The 20,780-nt window shown below is 35.4% G+C and overlaps 2 protein-coding genes across 2 annotated transcripts; one reads left to right on the top strand and one right to left on the bottom strand.

The window, feature by feature from the left end:
* The first annotated feature begins 7,952 nt into the window (after window positions 1-7,952).
* LOC112777746 (uncharacterized) lies at window positions 7,953-9,419 on the top strand. Its single transcript, XM_025822136.1, has 2 exons — window positions 7,953-9,224; window positions 9,300-9,419. Exons 1-2 carry the CDS (start codon window positions 7,953-7,955, stop codon window positions 9,417-9,419), a joined length of 1,392 nt encoding a protein of 463 aa, XP_025677921.1.
* An 822-nt stretch (window positions 9,420-10,241) lies between these two features.
* Window positions 10,242-19,779, bottom strand: LOC112776806 (tubulin-folding cofactor D). The gene is made up of 17 exons (XM_025821060.3): window positions 19,389-19,779; window positions 18,546-19,093; window positions 17,830-17,932; window positions 17,438-17,614; window positions 16,453-16,638; window positions 16,069-16,185; window positions 15,795-15,899; window positions 14,996-15,166; window positions 14,670-14,885; window positions 13,998-14,196; window positions 13,535-13,740; window positions 13,206-13,430; window positions 12,541-13,116; window positions 12,183-12,452; window positions 11,677-11,721; window positions 10,966-11,151; window positions 10,242-10,874 (listed from the first exon to the last, which is right to left on the bottom strand). Exons 1-17 carry the CDS (start codon window positions 19,599-19,601, stop codon window positions 10,584-10,586), a joined length of 3,834 nt encoding a protein of 1,277 aa, XP_025676845.1. The 5' UTR covers window positions 19,602-19,779; the 3' UTR covers window positions 10,242-10,583.
* Window positions 19,780-20,780: the final 1,001 nt, after the last annotated feature.

Genomic DNA, 20,780 nt, shown 5'->3' with positions numbered 1-20,780 from the left:
AGACCCAAAATAAAGTATTCGTCTTCTTCTCTACCTCTACTATTCTTCGTTTCTAACTTGTTTGGACGCCAAAAGTAAACGATGTTGTTTACTCATCATCCAGCGTGGCAAGGAGAGTGCAATCTCAACACGGAAAGAATTGAGGGACCATATTGGTGCTGGACTTGAATCTGGAGGATCAACATAGGTAATTTTAAATTTCAGGGACCAAAATGAGTAATCGCGTGAATTTCAGGGACCAAAATGGAGATTTAGTATTAGTCCTGCTTAAATAGCAAAATTACTTTTTAATTTCTTTATTCTTAATTAAAATATTTCTCCAATTTTTCTGATCCTTTTATTATGTAATGAATTGGTGATATTGGCATTAATAAGGGTAATTAAATTTTATAATTATCTTTTATATATTTTGATCATTTAACAATTGTAATATTAGCTTTTAAATATAATTAAGAAAAATATAATTATGTATTAAGTTATAAAAGATTATAAGGATAATTATAATAGTCATTTTAACTGTCACAAATAACAAAAAACAACATAAATTATGTGTACACTTAAATATATATCTCTAATTCTAAAATATCCATTTACATTCATATATAACTATTCCGGAGAAATTAAATTTTTATAATATATTAAAACAGAGTTCAAAATAATCTCCAAATCTTTAATCTTTTAAAGAAATTATTTTTAATTTTTTTGTTTTTAATTAAATTATTTTTTAGTCTTTTAGCTTGTACTTCTCGAGATTTTTAATTTTGATATAGAGTTAGGGATTGTGTATAACAGCGTTATGGGGGATTTGGGCATATCACCGAGCTGTGATGGCGACTCATCTAAAATCGGACGGACCGATTTAAGACACTGAAATCGGACGGACCGATTTTCAATAATCGGAGGGTAGCAAATCGGTGGGTCTGATTTGCTGCATGCTGCCACGTGGCGAGCATGCACGCCACTCCTGCCTCGGTTCCGTTCAAAGAAAGCAACTTTAATAGCTTCCCAGCTTCCTTTACTTTACTTTTACCTTTTACTCTCATCACTCTCTCTCTTTGTTCCCATCACTCTCATCTCTTTCCCTCTCTGTTCCCCAACCCCAACTCCACCACCATTGTTGGACCACTGAAAACACAAGAAAAAATTGGAAAAATGCCAAAAAAAAAAAAATTAAAGATGTAAATCAATCAGAATTTTATATTGTTAATTATTTTGGGCATCCTAGTTATGTAAATTTTTATTTTTTAATATTTTGATTTAGCAAGTAAATAATAATAATAGTGATAAAATTTTACTGTTTTTAATAGCAATATATATTATTATAGCACTAAGTAGAGATTATATATATATATATATATATATATATATATATATATATATATATATATATATATATATATATATATGATATGTTTACTGTTAATGATATATATGTATGATATGGTTATAGTTACTATTAGATGTTAGACATAGAAATTGAACTAAAATTAATTAATTAGTGTTTATCCTTTTAAAGCCTGTACAATAGTTCATGAATGTTAGATTTTTTATTTGATTTGGTTTATCATGATTATTATTGAATAATATGTTGAAATGAAATGAAGATCAGTATATAAATTTAAAATTTAATTATTATTATTATTATTATTATTATTATTATTATTATTATTATTATTATTGTTGTTGTTGTTATTATTATTATTATCCGTGAAGAATTGTATTTAATTATTAGTATTATTATTATTAATGATATTACTATTATTATTATCATTGTCGGTAGGTAATTGTTAATTATTATTATTATTATTATTATTATTATTATTATTATTATTATTATTATTATTATTATTGAGTTTAATATAATTTAGACAAATAATTAGGCACATTTATTACTATGCATGTTTACAATGTATGTATGTTTAATAGGCAGATTATATTATTGTAAGGGACATGTAAGGGAAATTATATTATTGTTAATATAGTTATGTTACACTAGAATTTATAAAGGAAATGTGATCTTGTAGGGTTCACGGATGTTGGTATGCGATCACTTGAAGCCGCTCGATCGGTACAACGAAATTGTTGAGGGTCACTTACGGGAGATGGATTTTTATTATGTTTCCCAAATTGGGGTAATCCAGTGTCAGTCAGCAATGATTAATGCTCCGATTAAGAGATGGCGACCTGAGACGCACACCTTTCATTTTTCGGTTGGTGAGTGTGCGGTGACGTTGGAAGATGTGGCAATAATTCTAGGTCTGCCGACAAATGGTCTTCCGGTTACAGGACCAACCATGAGTAGTTTTGAGGCGATGGAGGCCGAGTGCTTGCACCAGTTTGAAGTTGCACCCGTCTACCTGCACTACTGGCTTGCAATGTCTGAAGACCCTAATACAAGGGTAATAACTCCAGAAGACTCTATGTAGTACACGGATATCAGGAACCAAGTCATCTCCCTGGTACGCAGGCATTGTTTCAAAGTGAACCACTACTGACGGCTCCTTGTGACACATGGCCTCAAAACATATGGGTAAAGCTTCGTACGATGCCTCCCAACCTCCGAAAATTGACTCAACCGCCTTCTGCTTTGCTAACCAAGCTTTTCGATAGCTGATGGTGTAGTTAAACTTCGACTGGACTTCCGCAATGACTGGTTTCACCTTCAAAGATGGGTCAACCTCAACCAACGGCTTTGCTTCTGCAACTGTCTTGGAGTCCAGTTTCGAATGGTCTTGAGAAATTTTCGATCTGGTACAAGTGTGACTACCATTGTACCTCCTTATCTCCCAGCAGTACTTCTTCTGCATTTTCGTAACCCTGATCAGCCAATCACAACCTTTGCCATATTGTGTACATTTAGCATAGAATGTCGTCGGTTCCGACTCATAAACCCGATAGTCTACCCCTCTACGGATGGTATAGTCTTTCATTGCCTTGATTACTTCCTCCCTTGAATTGAATTCCATCCCCACCGTAAATTCACCGTCGGCCACAACAGGAAGCTCTGCCACAATCACACCGCAAGATATATATTTTCATAAATAATCATTAAATATATATATAAAATTAAAATCCTCCTATAATAGTCTTTACATTCGCTATTCTTTCTACATTCGCTATTCTATCTACATAGAGAACTAGTAATTAATAAATTAATCAAATGGTATGGTCACAAAGGGCATACCTGCATTCATATATTGCGAAAATTCCGGTGCATTCATCGTTTTCAAGTCCAACGACCGCATGAAAGAAGGCTCCTGAAACGGAAGCGAGTTTGCTAGTGCATTAGCAACCTCCGCCACATCTGCGTTCATGGTGCCGTCAGCTCCATCTTCGTTTTCACCTGGACCAACGATCTCATAGTTACTTTCAAAATCTTCCTCGCTATCACTATTATAATTTTCCAGTTCAATATTTCGGTCTGTTTCAGATTGCTCGAACTCAATATACAACTCGATGCACGATATTCGCTGGCGATACTCGCTTCATCTGTCACGTATTTCGTCTGAAAATGAACGAATCCACCAAACACAGGTAAAGGATACCTGTACAAAATACACGATATTCTTCTAGATCTTTCTGAATGTATCTTCTCACAAATCACACTTTTCAATTCATCCAATGACAACGTGAACGGAATAACAACATCTAATGGATTTTCACATACAAATTGAACTCCCTCATATGTTTCTAATAAAATCTGTCCATAACAATAAATTTTTAATACAACTCTATTATCCATAATATTATACTACTTTAAATCGGACTCACCCTCAATAAAATCTAATCTACAAAAATAAAAAAGGATGAGAGAAGAGAAAGAACATCACCTAAATGCAGAGACTCACGGACTGAAGAAGAAGAAGAAATGGGAACTCACGGATTGAAGAAGAAGAAGAAATGGGAGTTATGGGTACAATCTTCATTTATGTACGCATGACTCACTAAATCAAACGGTCCGACCGGTTCATTCACAATTTTTCACGCATTACAAATCGCTGCCACCGATTACTTTGCAGCTGATTTACCAAGCAGCAAATCAGTGGGTCTGATTAAGGTGCCAAGGGATCAAAATTTTTTTTTACCACAAATCCCTGGGACCGATTTGTGGTCTCTTGGATTTTTTACCACAAATTCCTAGGACCGATTTGTGGTCTCTTGGATTCAACTGAATTCGGCAAGCAACAAATCGGTCCGTCCGATTACATGCAACCAGACCAACCAACCCACAAATCGGACCGTCCGATTTGAGTTTCTTTCCCTAGCAATAAATCGGACGGTCTGATTTCATCTCCCACCTAACTCCAGCTTTCCGCCGTCACAGCCTTGTATAACACCCACAATCTCCATAACGCCGGGTTACTCACAATCGGTTATCATATAAAAAAAAGAGCATGTACTTCTCATGTGTCTCATTATTATAACTTAAAATTTTTTTTATTTTTCTTCTCACTTTTATGACATTTATTTTTCTTTAAATTACTTTATGTTTTTCATATTTTTTTATTCTTTACTTTTATATAGAATACTATATGATTTCAATATTAATGTTAATTATCTTTAATAGGTATAAATTGAGTAATAAAACATAATTCATCCTCTTTTTTCATACTTATTCCTTCTTATATTTATTATATAAATCAACATTCACTTTATACCTCTTCTTTGTCTTTCTTTTCACATAATTTCATATCTCTTATTCCTTTTTTTTCATTTTTTTAATGTTTTACATAAGTATATCTCTTAGTAATATATTAAAATAGAGCTCAAGGTAGTCTCTAGATGCATTGTTAGCCTTCTTTTTAGTTTGCTAATCATGTGTATTAGGTAATAAATTCCTAAGACACTAACCTTTTACAAATTTCTTTTTAGTTTTTTATTTTTGGTCTAATTGAATTCATTAATTATATCATCCATATATCATTTCTTTTTTCTTTCAATAATTTATATTTTTAAATTTTATTTAGTTGTAATATTGTTAAAAATACATGACATTATCATGAGTCATGAAAAATAAAATTAAAAAATTAAATGTTAATTTCAACTATATTATGTCCTTTATAATTTTATTTTATTTTTTTTATTTTTGATCTAATTGTACTCATTAATTATATCATCGATATATTATTTCTTGGGGTCTCGCTATACATCCAAGTGTTTTTGATAACCAAGTCCAACCAAGTTAGTTCAAACCTAGCTAACAAAAACCAGTTTCATTAGTGAGGGCGTGTAGACACGCTCCAACTCCCAGCAGCACCGCGCGCTTCTTCTTCGCGCTTATTCTTCTTCTTCTTCTCGTTCTTTCTTCTTTGTGCTCCTTTTTCTTTTTCATGTTCCTTCTTTTTACATGCAGTTGCTATGTTTTTCTTTTCTTTTTCTCTTTATCTTGGTAATTTTTTGTAGTATTATGTATGTCTTCTTTTACTTTGTTTGATTTTTTCTTTTCTTTTATTATTTTTATTCTTGTTAAAAAGGTAAAATAAGAAGAATTATGAGAATTTGAGACAAGGAAAGAGAAACATGATGATAATGAAGAAGAAGAAGAGAACGAGGAGTTTTGAATTATGCATAATTTATTATAAAGTAGTACCGAAATTTCTTAACAATAACACCGAAGCTTCTTAATTTTCACACCGAAATTTAACTGCAAAAATATAGCTTCTTTGGTGCTGCATTTTTTTTTTGCTTATGATGATGATGATTAACTAAAAGATCACAAGATAGCACCGAAATTACTTGAATGAACATGTTTGTACTATATTACAGTCGTATTTAGTTGAATGAATGTAGATTCATACTTATTAGATTGAATTCTTGTCAGAAACAAAAAAATACCGAAATTTTTTAATTTTAACACCGAAATGTTACTAAAAAGCACAAAAACTTCTTAATTTTGACACTAAAATTTTAGGGTAAAGTACGATTTTGGTCCCTAACGTAGAGGCCGAAAATTTATTTCGTCTCCGGTCTTTTTTTCGCTACAAAATGGTCCTAAAGGTTTCAGTTTATTTTAAAATCGTCATTTTAATCAAATTTTTTATTTTTATTACCAAATTATCCCTCCTTCATGAAGGTAGCGCCGCCGCTCCCCGCCCCGCGCCGCTGCGGCCCTGTGATGGAGAAGGGGAAACCGCCTTCAGTGCCGCCGCCGCCACTCGTGCGCTGCTCGCCATTTTTGCTTCTGCTTATGGTTTTGTTTTTGTTGTTGCTTCATTATCCATTGTTGTTGTTGGTGTTTCACTGCTTCTACTTTCTGCTTTTGCATTTTACTTCTGCATTCTGTTCCTGCATTTGGTTGATTTTGGAAAAGAAGGGGGAAGGGTATTTTCGTCTGAAAGGCGATTTTAAAATAAACTGAAACCTTTGAGACCATTTTGTAGCGAAAAAAAGGTCGGGATGAAATAAATTTTCGACCTCTACATTAGAGAACAAAATCGTACTTTACCCAAAATTTTACTACAAACACATAATGTCTTTTTAATTTCCTCTTATGCTTCAATGAGAGCTTTTCTTTCTCTACTTTCTAACTAAAGATAATGAGAAGGAATATTCTAATTTGATGTTCTAATCTTGTTAAGTAATCATGATGATCAAGATAACGAAGAATTAGAGGAGGAGAAGGAGGAGTATTGAATTGTTACTCTTACTTTTTTTTTAGGTACTCATATTAGACTTGGATGAACATGTATTACAATCTTATTTGATTAAAGGAAGAAGGGATAAAAGTACACCTAAAAGTTCATACGCTGGACAGTAATACACTTGAATCGTTTAATGAGTCACGCGTGCACAGTAATTATACACTCCGGCGGACAGAATCACCATTCCGGCCATCAGCGTGTGGCGTGGTTAGTGAGAGTGGACAGGTGGCTCTATTTTATCCTTGCTGGCACGTTAAGAGTTAGTGAGCTGGCCAATTAGTGCCAACTCAGATAAAATATTTTATTTTAATGTTTAATTAGGCAAAATTAACCCTGAAACGCTTCGTTCTCTTTAATCGAATTATGAACTTCAAGATTTTGTTGGTGGTAACATAGTTTGTACGTTGAGAGAATTAGACAGCCCTAGCAGAGAAGCAATGGCATTGCTCTGAAGTGGTGAGTCAGTTCATCATTGGAGGAGTACTCGAAGAAGTCAACCCACATGACCACAGTGACGATCACGCACTGGAGGCAGGGACGATCTAAAGGTAACATCTTTTGAACTTCTCATTGTACCTATTATGATCGAACATGCTATTTGATGTTTGTTTAGTAACTAGTTTGTGGTTGTCCGAAAAAAGTTAGGGTTTTCTGGGTTTAGTTGTGGTTATGAGGGTTTTGTTTTTCTTCGTAGATGTCAACTCACATCACACTTGTGTATCATCATGGGGGGAGGTTGGAGAGAAATTCTAAAGGGGTTACAGTATACAGCGGTGGTCAAGTGTCCTTAATACCTAGAGTCAATATGGATATGCTGAACCTGTTTTTCATGGAGGGTTGTTCAAGGATTTGGGTTATATTCAGTGGAAGGAATTTTACTGGGGAAAGCCTGATGCCGGAGGTGGTGTTGCTCTTAAGCTACTTAGGCTAGATAGGGATGTGGTGAACATGTATGAGGATGCAATTAGAAATGATGATAGGGTGGTACATGTGTATTGGGAGCATACAATAGACATTCCAACTGAGGTTGAGGTGGTTGATGTAGATGCGGAAGAGGTCCCTACCCCTGAAACAGCCAATGTAAATGCAGAGAGTGTGAAATCACCTGGGGGGAGGATAAAGAAGAGGACATAAAAGAGTCAAAAACCAGCCAGAATTCTGAGGCCAAGAAAACTAACAACAACACTAGGCCAGAAGTCATCCCAGAGTTCATTACCTTCAATGAAGAAAACCAACCCAAGGAAAAGACAACAAAAAACCACACAATCTGAACCAGCAAAACAATCTCACCCACAGCCCAAACCGAAAACAATGTCACCCACAGCCCAAGTTAAGCCAGCATATGTGGCCCAAGCCCAACACACACCACATGTGGGCCAAGCCCAACATACAACTCCTGTGGCCCAAACCCAAACCACTCAAACTGGACCACCAACAACTTCTGAACCTGGAACTCAATCACAACCCAACCTTCAACAAAATCAGGTCCCTACCCAGGAATCAAGAGCAAAACAAAGAAACAGAAGAAATTCTTATAAGAGGCCAGCTCCTAGTGGACAGACCTTTGTGCAAGGAGGCATAGGTGAAGCTCCAAAAATATTTGTCCCTCGTGCAACCAGTGAGTCATCAGAGAGTGATGATGATGACTCTGATCCAGATTACCATCAGTATGAGTCTGAGGAGCTGCACAGCCCTTATTCGTCAGACTGTGATAGTGAGTACGAGGCAGAGCGCAATGTTTGGCCTCAAGGAAACCCGAATGCTGCTTTTGGCTCAGTACATTTAGAGCTGGGGATGGAATTCGAAACTATGGAGCAATTCAAAAGAGCTGTTAGGAAGTTTAATATACAAATTGGAAGGAGTATCATGTTTAGCCGAGTGGAACCATTGAAGTGTAAGGCAATTTGTTGTGAGGACAACTGTCCTTGGAGTATCTACTGTTCCAGGTCTAATGAACCAAAGAGTTTTCAAGTTAAGACGTTTGTCAACCAACATGTTTGTGCAAGAAGCCACACCAACAAGTCAGCTGATAGAAAGTGGGTTATTGAACAGCTAGAGGAGAAGTTGAGGGACCAAAGAGACTTTAAAACATCTGAAGCTGAGGCATGGTTTAGGAGAGAGTTCAATGTAACCATCAACTACAAAAAAATACAAAGGGCAATGAAGAAGGCAAGGGAGAATATTGAGGGCTCTGAGAGAGAGCAATATGCTAATTTGAGGGATTACATACTTGCCTTGTTGACAACTAATCCAGGAACAACTATTGATATGGACACTACCCCTATGCCTGATTCCCTCCCGATCTTCAAGAGACTATACATATGTTTTGACGCTTGCAAAAAAGGTTTCATACAAGGTTGCAGACCATTTATTGGACTTGATGGCACATTCTTGAAAGGTTACTACGGTGGGCAATTGCTTACAGCAGTGGGACAAGATGCTAACAATCAGATCTTTCCCATTGCATATGCAGTCGTTGACTCAGAGACAAGAGATAACTGGAGATGGTTTCTAGAACTTCTGCATCGTGATTTGGGGAACTATAGGGTGCATGGTTGGAACTTCATGAGTGACCAACAGAAGGTAATTGTTAAATGTTGTTTTCTGGTTGATTTGTATCACTCAGCTTGTTAATTGTTGTTGTCTGTGTGAACGCAGGGTCTGATACCAGCCATGGAGCAGGCTATGTCCGGAGTGCATCATCGGTTTTGTGCAATGCACATTTGGGCCAACTTCACTAAAAAATGGAAGGATAAACAGTTGAAAGGAGCAGTGTGAAAATGTTGTAGAGCCACCACTGTTACTGAATTTGAGGCTGCAATGATGAGGTTAAAGTAAATTGCATACTAAAAGATCACAAGATAACACTAAAGTTACTTAAATGAGCATGTTTGTACTATATTAGAATCTTATATAGTTGAATGAATGAAAGTTCACACTTATCAGATTGAATTTTTGTCAGAAACAAAAAAACACCGAAATTTCTTAATTTTGACACTAAAATGTTACTACAAAAACACTGAAATCTCTTCTTTAATGCTGCATTTTTTGCTTCATATTCTCCTTTCTTATTTTTTTTTATTTTTCTGTTACTTTTACTTCTTTTAAGAGGATTACTTCTCAATTAGACTTGAATGCACACTTATTGGATTGAAATTCTACATGTGAAAATTTGAAAAAAAAATGAAAAGAGGAAAAGAAACACTGTAATTTACGTATAAGAAGAAAATGACAATAACAATGATAACGATGATGATGACGATGGAGGAGAAGGAAAAGGAAGGGGGAAAATAAATTCAAATAAGAAAAGGAGGAGGAAGCAGAAGAGGTGGTGGTGATGACGATTACAAGGACAATAATTGAAAGAGAAAGATAAGGAAAAAGGAGGAGAATAAGAAGAGGCAGTAGCAATAGCGATGACGATAACAATGATAATGGAGAAGGAGGAAAAGGAAGGAGGAGAATAAATTCAAATGAAAAAAGGAGAAAGAAGAGGAGGAGGTGGTAGTGGTGGTGGTGACAACAACAACAACGAAAGAGAAAGATGAGAAAAAAGGAGAAGAGGAAGAAGTGAACCAGAAACACATTATAACAATTTGGTTGAATTTGGTTAAATGAATGATTGGATGTAGAGCTTTTCTGATTTATAAATTATAGGTAATTTATTACAGCCATTAAGAAAAAAAAAACTATGAAACTATATAAGTATCTAGTTTGATACTCTATATATATATATATATAGAGAGAGAGAGAGAGAGCTTAGTCCTAATCCGGAAGACCTGTGTCTATTAGGTTTCACAATGACATGGATGAGGGCACATTTAGGAGTACATCTTAATATGACAGGAAAAATTGACAATTCACAAGAATATTTCATATCAACACTAGCAGTTACATTGTACAAAAGCAAACCCGGGATGGGACCAAAAATAAAGTAGTAAATCAGAAGCCAGATGCCTCAACTAATGAGGAATATGATGCATTCTCATCCAAGTCTGTGGGCTTCTTAGTACTGGTTTTTCTTGATGCTCCATCAGTGTTCTTACCAATTGGCCCCACCTCCAAACCTACGATCTCACATAATGCTACCCTTTGCTGTTTTGCTAGATCCATGTCGCCATCCCAGCAACTGTCGCAAATGATTTCGAGTGCTTTCTCAATCTTGTCTTGAGCTACAAGATTCCCATTTTGTAGCAGGACAAGGTACACCTGTTCAGCTGCTGCTTTTCGAATCTGGTTTACAAGAGAGAGAAGGAAAACATGAGAAAACAGAAAACAAGATTGTACATTGTTTATAACTGATTTGCTTTTAAGCGAAAATCACCTTAGGGTACCGATGCACAAGAAAAGAAACAAGTTGTGAAAAGGCCCTCATATTGATTGGTTCTGGTACTGAAGCTACATAACCAAGTATTGCAATACCAGCATACAACTTAGAGAAGTCTTTGGATCCCTTCAATTCGATTGCAAGAGAATCCAGAACTCCAGCACAAAAAGTTGGAGTGTTGGCCTAAAAATAAATTTTATAGATCAAATGAATTATCATCAAACATCATCATATAGAGTATAAAAACAATAGATAGATCCAAAGTCTTCCCCTGGTTCATTATTTTAAACAGTAGAAATTGCTCATAAGCAGCTATGCGCTATAGAAGACATTGGGATATTAGCTGACTCTATTTTCTTTTTACCTCTGCTTTCTCACTTTTCAACATTAATGCAAAAACATGTAACAAGAAATAAATCAAATTATTGCTCTTAAAGGTATTTTATAAGAGGGAAGTTTGCAATGTAGATAGGGTACAAGATGTCTATATGACAACAATATTTGATGTACAAAGACAATACAACAACCTTCCTTCTCACATTTGTTTCCACTTGAGTGGTGTGGGACCAAACATATATTGCCAAGAAACAATTACAAACATATAATTAACCATTATGCCATAGCAGAAATCGACAGCATGTGTATGGAAAAATACATGACCTACTTAATAGGGAAAATGAAAATAAGAGAGAAAAAATGCAGACTAACCTCCATGTTAAGGAATACCTTTTTGCTGAATAGGATCTCAATGGTCTGAAATACAGATTAAGTTCATCAGTACATGAGATTTATGCAGTAATTAGAGCAAATCAATTTATGCATAAAAATTCATATTTCATAATAGAGAAGGAACCAGTATTATACTATTTATATGTACAACAAAAGGAAATTTCAAGCTAAAAATAAGGAATACTTTTAAGTATTGATGATAGGAGAGTGCTAAAAAGTACTCTAAACACAAGAAACATATAAGTGGCTAAGAATTCTTAAAATAGTGGTCCTTCAGCTACAACCTATGGCTCAGTACTGGGCTATAATGGGTAATCTTTATGTATAAGGTCTATCAACTGCACACACTTTTAATCAAGAACTGTTTTTCACATCAGGAATTTCAGCCTTCGCCCAAGAAAGAAAAGAAGCTATAAAATAGAAACATCAAGAAAGTTCAGTTTAAGAAGAAAGAATAGTTAAGCATTGCTAAGGTAACTTAATACCTTTAAAGAGGGTATGATAACTCTATCACATTTCTCATATTGTTGGAGAATCCACAGGATGTCAACAGATAGCATGTACTCCCTGGACATTCTTGTATTATGTTCTTCAGATTCAACCTCTTCTAGATATTCCAACACTGCTGAGAGTGATACCTTCTTCAATAAATCTTGCAACCCTCCAATAGAGATAACCAATCCAGATAGCATATCTTTGCTATAACAACCAAATTGAAGTAACCGCACAAAGCGTGGATAAGAGTAGGAAGGAACCTGCATCAAAACAGTGTGTTCACCAAAAAATAAAATATAATCAATGCTACCAACATCATGAACTGATAAAAGAAATCCATAAACTTACGGCCCATTTTGCTTTTGCTTCCTTAGAAATGATTTCTTCTAACTTCTCTCGAAAAGGTATATATGGAATATATATCATCTGGTTATACAAAATTCTGTGGAGAACATTTGCAGCTGCTTCTCTCAACTTATCCATCTTCTCTACGGCTTGCTTACAAATTCCTCTGATTAAACTGGTAGCAAGATTTTCATCAAATAATAAAAGCTCTTGCTTGTTCTTAGGCAAGTTATCATTTAAAGGCTGCACTAAAGATTCAATTTCCTTTCCATCTGATGTTCCGGACAAAGAGGCTGACTTATCTATCTTACAAAGCATATATGTACATTTTTCAAGGCCATCTAATGCAGCCTCACGAACCCAAGATCCAACATCACCTCGGTTATCAACAGAATAGTCATCAAGAGCTTTAAATAAACTCATCATCACCTCATTCCTTATTAGAACAAACAGAGAAATATCATTCTCAATAAGAGGTGTTGCAGCATCTTCTCTTTCACTAATTAATGTTTCACATACTGATGTGAGCCCTCTGACAGCATTTACACGTGCTTCAGCATCTCTCTCTTCAGGGTTTTTCTGCATATAGGAAAAATTTCTATAACATAATCACCAGAAGCCAAAACAGTAATGAAATAATAGACAGGATTTGCAACTGTGAAAAGCACCTCAATTGCACAAGAGCTACAAAGCTTCAAAATCACATTTCTCCACTGGCTAGCCAATAACTCATATGGCAAAACACCAATTGCCAATGCAGATCCTCTCCTTACAGCTACGTTTGGATCGGTCAGCATATTGAGGTACTTTGCTGTCACATTACTTGTACCTTTATTATCTGAAGCAAGTAAGTATGCCGGGATAAAATGTTTAAGGGCTTTAACAGCGGCATTCTGAAAATCACAAGATTATTCTATTCATGTATCCAACAAAGTGAGCATATTGGAATTACCCAAAAAATCGATGATACAAATTGCTTGTAACAAGGGGACAGGACCTGTATCTGAGAATTAGGATGTCTTATATTCTCATTAAGAGTATCAAGCAAGCTTCTCTTTATCTTTTCCGATAAAGCCACTTTAGATATGGAAATACATTCAATAAATCTAGAAACAGCTGAACGCATTATCTCTCCTCCCTTTCCACGATAAAGCCGCGCTTTCTCAATTGCAGGAACAACGTCAGCAAGAGTTTTTTGCTTATCTGTCAATGACAGTAAAAATGTCACATTTCTGCTAAACCGTATATAAAATTTTGAAACAAATTACCTTAAACAAAGAGAGGTTTAACAATAACCAGGAACAGACGCAGACTAGAGTAATCACAATAGCTGTATATATTTCAGTACTAAGAGTTCTATACAGTTTCCTCTTATTTTTCCCTTTTATTTTAATAGAACAGGTCTGTTTCACTACCGCTACTAACAGCATAATAAGAAGTTACAGGAAGAAAGTACCAACCAGAAAGAAGAGCATAGCTGCATTGATGTAAAGCCAGAACCAGCTCCCCAGTTGCTAGAGTAGCCCCATGGCGCATGCATAAATCAGATGAAAGAGTGCAAGGAATTAACTTTTCCATGACAGTGTTTGCAAAATACTGAGGGTCATATTTTACAAGAAAAGAAAGAGCCTCCGCAGCAAGTTCTCGCAAGCTTTTATCCTGAAGAAAAATTGAAACAACACGATAAAAGGAATAACCATAAACTGTTAATAACTGAGAATATGAACAAATTTATCCCCAAAATATGACATAATGCAAGGATTTGTGTGCATGTGTGACAATAATGCAAGGAATAATACTAATTAGAAGGAAAAATATAATGGACAAAATTAAAAGGTTTTATTATCCTCTATAGTCACATCTATAGAATAGAAGAGTTTTACATTGGAAATAACTCCTTTTTCATTCTTTTCCCTACTTTAAAATCGAATCTAACTTCACATTAGTAACCATAAAGCATACACATTCTAGGAAGATTTCCAATGTTACTTTGCTGTTTATGATTTCCCTATAATAATTTTATTATTCAATGTGCAGAAACAAGGATCAACTTATTTTACTTAGAAGGTAAACTAGAATGCAAGTCCGATTAGGGTTAACATTTGAGCAATTGAACTAGAAGTAAAGCATACCCAGTGGCAAATTTTTCTATCCAGCAGGTCATCCACGAACAGAAGAATATATCCTTCATACTGAGCAATGAAGACAGCAACGTGAAGATAGGAGTGTACTCGAGAAGAAAGTGAGAAATAGTCTGCAGTATTCACTATGTCAATGCCATGTGGATAATTCCCTTGCCGTCCAACATTCTCCTGAAAAGCAGCTGCTGCTGCTCTTCTGCAGTTAACCTAAGATCACAGGTTGATTAGGACATTCTGTTCACATGGAATGGTGGAATGAATATCAACCATTCTAGAACAAAATCAAGTCACAAGAAGGGCGTGAAAGATAAAAGGACCTCACGGTCATAGCATGCCACTGTAAGGAGGTGTGGAGCCAGCTGTTCTAAGTTGCTCCTCATATCTGCATGATAATATGCACGCCCAAATGCCCAACATACATAAGCAGCTGCATCACGTACATGAGAACCAACACTGTGTGGACCTCTCCGAACATCATAGTGCAGCGCCTGATTAAAAAAAATTGTTTAAAATTTCAACCATTACATAGCTGTTGTATGTCAAACAACTGCTCAACATAGTTCAAATTTAGAAGAAAACAACAATGCAACAAATCTTTGGCAACAACAGCAATGAATAAGGGAAAACTATCGTCATTAACATTGCAGTAAAGAGTCTAGTTAAATCAAAACTGTGATTGGAATGATTTATCAGGCCAACTAGAAGATTGAGAACACCAGCTGTAAACCATACTGTCAAGGAAAGGGAAGCTGTCTTAAGCTTCATAGGCATCATAAGATAGGGACAACGTACCCTAGAGTAAGAAAACAAAACTTTAAATTAGTCGAAGATTCACTCGATTCTTATATTCTATCTTTTACCATTTCTTTCCTATCATATATGTTGTGTCGCAATAAGCTGCTGCAAGGTGTCAGAATTGTTTTTAGATTCTTACTTGGAGCAACATAACAACGATAACCAAGCCTTATCCCCCAAGATAAGGTTGGCTAATGTCATGATACAGCATTAATAAAGTAATTTGACCAACTAAACAATTATAAGCTGCTATAATAACTTTTTAAGTCTCAATCTTGTATCTCTAAAGCTATGGATATATCTGTCAAATTTAAGCATCACCTTCACAACAACAGGAACAACTTCGGGAAGACTAGTAGGCAAGAGAAGGCCTCGACGAGCAAGTTCAGCCAAAGCTAAACAGCCTCCATGCCAGGAACCATCACCCTGAAAAAAGTGGTGTGTGTAAGCTATAATAGAGGATCAGAAAAGAGTTAAGCATATTATAACTATACTGTAATGCAAATGAAAACCTAGGTAGTCGAATGTAACTTTAGCTAGTAAAATATAGTTGTTAAGTCAAGAGCCCATATGAAATGATAGTCAAGTATCATACCTCCCAAGGTGAAAATAGATCCAAAACATATGATAAAACCCGCTTAGAAGGAGATGATGTCAATCGTGAAGTTATACGCCCAATGCCTTTAGCTGCAGACCAGCGGACAATGGTATCCTATAACCGAAAGCAATATTTCAGTAATTGAAGTTATAACAAATGGACAATGTCAACAAAGTCATTACAACTTTCAATAGCTTAGATAACTAATTTATACAAACCATTTACAAAGAAAGCAAGCAACAAACATCAGTTTGCTTTGTAATGTATCGTCATTTACATGTAACCAGACATAACATCATACTTCATATCATCTAATGTCAGCAACTTAGCACAAAGGTAAAACACAAAATTCACTATAAGAATCTAACCTTTTAGACATACCATATCCCTCAAAACAGATAGCAACATCAGAATAATCTCTGCAACATTTTCTGGAACCTCCATATCTTCATCTTCTGCTCCATCTATAACTTCATTTGATTTGGAGGAGTTGCCATGCGCAGCCATATTGGACTGGTCAATTGAAATGGATGTATTCAGAGAAACATTTAGTTTGGTAGTCCTTCCCTGCATCACAAGCATACATTCGTCAGGGCAAGAAAATAGATAGACATGAAGGTTCTACAGTTACTTATGAAAAGTCAGTAAAATTTTAGTTTGCTAAAAACCCTGCTACAATAACAACAACAGCAAAGCATTATTCCACTAGATGGGGTACTAAGCTGCCTATTATATTCTATTGTAGTGAAGAAAGAGGTAGAAGAACTTTCCAAGTCATCCTTCAAGTTCAGGAGAAAAAGCTTAGACAACAAACGACATTTAAAACAATTTCCATCGATGCGGCGGAACAAATAATAATTCAGAAAGTAGCCAGGCATAAGATATGGTCATAACTCTCAACTTTTAGTAGTAATTTAAACAACTGAGCACATTGCAAAGTCCATAATGATTTAGCTCACTAGTAAAACAAATCTTCAAAAATGTGAAGTTTCATCATTAAATCTTTTCTATGAACTCACTGTCAATATTAAAATTTTCACAAATTTGAACTATTGTTTATTAAATGCTATTCATATTTTCACCACCAATAATGGCTCTAATCTCATTGTTCCTGTTCTGTTACAAACTCTACGTACAGCTCTTAACTTGCATGAAGGGCGATTGCTGTTTTCTCAGCAGAACACACATTTCCAGATAGCGCATATAAGTATCACTATTAGTTCTTATGGCTTTATATATAAACCATAAGAAAAAAAAATAAACAAAAAATAGACAAGAACATTTGCAAGTACATACACACCCCAAAAAAACAGTGTCTTTGCACTTTTAAGATATCGGATCAGACATGGATAACATAAAAGCTAACCGTATATCGCCATGAGGGCAACCGATGAGGAAGGGCAGTGAGCCCAATCCGTTGGGTTAACTTCATTATAAACTTGCGAAGTAAAGGGCTTCGAGCTGCAGTTGAGGACTTATACAATATTGAAGTGTCATTCCAAACAATGGGGATTACACCAAGCAATAGATTCCGGCTGCCAGCCTGCTTAAAGAATTTATGCTACAACAGTTAGAATCGTCAAATATTATGAAGACTTAATTTAGAATTCTTTGATGCCCAAAGAAAGAAAAAGATAGAGACGCTAGATCATCTCCTGAAGCTAAATGGTGCATTCATTCAATATACATTGACATGTCATCATTCTTGGTTCTGAAAGGAAGCAGACTTTATTTGCAGAAAAGCAATAAAAGCAGAACCTTGAAAATAGCAGCCATTGCTTCAACAGCACCAAGTAATTGGAAATGATGGAGTATATCTTCGGTTACAGAAGACATGACCTCATGGGTCCACTCAACAAAGCTGAAACAGTCAAAAGTCAGTTTTTGGCAGAAATAGCAGCAGGATTGATTTTCTAGCATGATAGTTTGGAAACAACTAGTTCTATACATCAAATGCAAGAATGAATGCAGACCCAAACAAGTGTGAAGTCCTAATACATAATTACTCAGGACAAATAAACAATAATGACCACCACCAAATCATTTTCCATAAAGCAGGGCATACCGAAAATTACTGATAACAAGATCTAATGATATTTAGTAAGAATCTGCCACTATGTAACAAATTTGGCGCCCTTCTTGAGAGAGTGAATTTTAACTGTAATATTCACTGTCTACTCATGTATCTCTCATCACTTATGAGACATTCTTCCCTCAATGATAGATAAATAGAGTGCTTTTATGCGCACACTAACTAACCTAAAAGGTACTAGTTTAAAATAAAAGTTAGCAGCTTAAATAGTTTAAATTTTCAACATGCTACTCACTAGTTTCTTATTTCTTGCATATGTAAACATGAGCCACAAAGAATTAATGCAGCATGATACCACATCATTGGAAGAGACATATATTCAAAGCATGAAGAGAGAAAGCTGAATTAACAATGAGTAAGCCATAAAAATATTCATGTGAACCTCGTAAAGGCTTTTGGCATATCTGGCCGAGTAAGTAGCCTTGAGAGCACCAGTCCAGCCATAGTACGCATGGGACCAGCAGTTGCAAGGTAATCCTTACAAAACCCTATTATTCTCAACACAAGAGGGGCAAGCTCAAATTCATTGAGATTTTCATTGTTGGCAATGCTGGTGTCAACAGTGGAGATGTCAAAAGGCACCAGTACAAGTATATAAAGCCATAGTAGCATCACACACTTAGCTTCCATCTCTCCCGTGCTTTCCTGCCTCAGCGACGTTCCAGAACTCGTAAGATGACACTTCTCCAATAGAGATACAGCAAGTTCCAGATCCGACACCTGATGGGGAAAGAACTTAATCACAGCCTTGTATCCACAAACCGTGACTAATGAATATATAATGATGCATATCGGCTTGATTATTTCAAGAATTTCATCGGAAGCTGCCCCGAGCTCAATTGTTCTGGAACGAATAATGTTCATCAGTGGAGAAATCATACTTTCTAGGTAAGGTTCTATAAGTTGGCCCTGCTCTTGATACTTATCTATCTGCATATAAAGGAACAATGCACAAATTTCACACTAAGCAAAGCACACATTATGCAAAAGAGAAAAAAAAAGTAAAATACTGTACACATCATTTTGCATTCTACTTAACCCAGCATCCATATTCAAACAGTACAAAACGAATGCAACAGAAAACTGCTAGTGTCCAAGTGACTCTTATTTCTATCAAAAACATAAACCACCATCCTAGCTTTACACAAGATAAATACACAAATAATAAAATTAGCAGAAAATATAAACAATAGATAAAAAAATAAATTGGGTTGGAGGAGAGTACAATGGATCTGAATTTGTGAACAGACGAAGGATCAGAGACACGGCCATTTGAAACAGTGGCGTCAAGGAGTGACTTGAGGAGCTTCCACTCTTGGAGGAAGTACTTGTGGAGCACCCTCTCCTTGGAATCGAACTCGTCTTCGTCCTGATTCAGAGTCAGATCCTCCGAAACCCCATCATCATTGTTCTTCACTGTCTCTTGCTTCGGTTCCATATTCTCTGTCACAATGCACTGATCTTTGTAAGTTGGATTTTTCTTTATATTTTTGGCGGGATCATAGGAAGAAGTTTCGATTTTTGTATGATAAGAAAGCAGCGTGAGAATTGAATTAGCTTCAGCTTTGGAGTTGCAACATATGGCGGTTTGGTTTCAGTTCCATTTCCAGCTGAATATTGTTACGGGTCGGGTGTACCCGGTTTAACTTGCCCGCTTGGAAATTACTTTTTGCTAATAAACTAGTGTATAACTCTGTGCTCAGCACGGAAAAATTTATAAAAATAAAAAAAAAAATATGCTTCGATATTTAAAACAAAAGTACAAAATAATTATTATTTTAAGAAATTTATAAAATTATTATTAAAATCAAAGTTTAACTTAAAAAAAGTAAGTAATAATTATTTTATATTTTTTAAGATAAAATAATTATACACTGATACAGAATTTAAAATAAAATTAAAATATTTATATTAGAATACTATTTTTTCAAAGACTTCTCTATAAACAACATTGATGGTTGAATTTGCAGATATTCCTACATGAGTCATAAGTAAAACTTTTAAACATCTCTTACTCTTAACTCTTGAAAGTGCCACATATAGTTGGTCATGTGTAAAAACTGGTTTAGGCAAGCACAATTCAACATGAGATAAAGTTTGTCCCTAAAACTTGTTAATTGTCATGGCAAACGATACTATTATAGGAAACTGTCTTCGTTAGAATCTAACTGGGACAGTTTCATTTGTTGGTACCATATTCATTCTTAGAATCAAAGCAATATGACCAACATTGTTACCCGTTAAGACTTCATATTCTATGACATGATTTCCAAACTTCCTAACTTGTAGCCTTGTACCATTACAAAGACAACTGGATTAGTCAATATTCCTCAGTAACATTACCGGAATACCAATCTTGAGTATTAATTTATGTAGAGGCAAACCAGAGTAATTTATGCTATTCAGTAATTCAAGACCATAGAGATCTAGCTGACTCTCCATATTCCCTTCATCCATACAAATGGAATCCGAACTAAGATATAATTTTTCCTCTCCAGGAATGATAGCCATCAGATGGTTGTTGACCTCTTTAACGATGTCTAATGTGGGAGCCAGTATAGTTCTTGCTTTGAAAAAATCTTTTGAGGACATGTTTTCCAAAATATTTGGATAAGAA

This window comes from Arachis hypogaea, chromosome 19, assembly GCF_003086295.3.
Source record: "Arachis hypogaea cultivar Tifrunner chromosome 19, arahy.Tifrunner.gnm2.J5K5, whole genome shotgun sequence".
Taxonomy (NCBI): Eukaryota; Viridiplantae; Streptophyta; class Magnoliopsida; order Fabales; family Fabaceae; genus Arachis; species Arachis hypogaea.
Note: the sequence above shows the minus strand (reverse complement) of the source record. Positions and strands in the feature narration are given on the sequence as shown.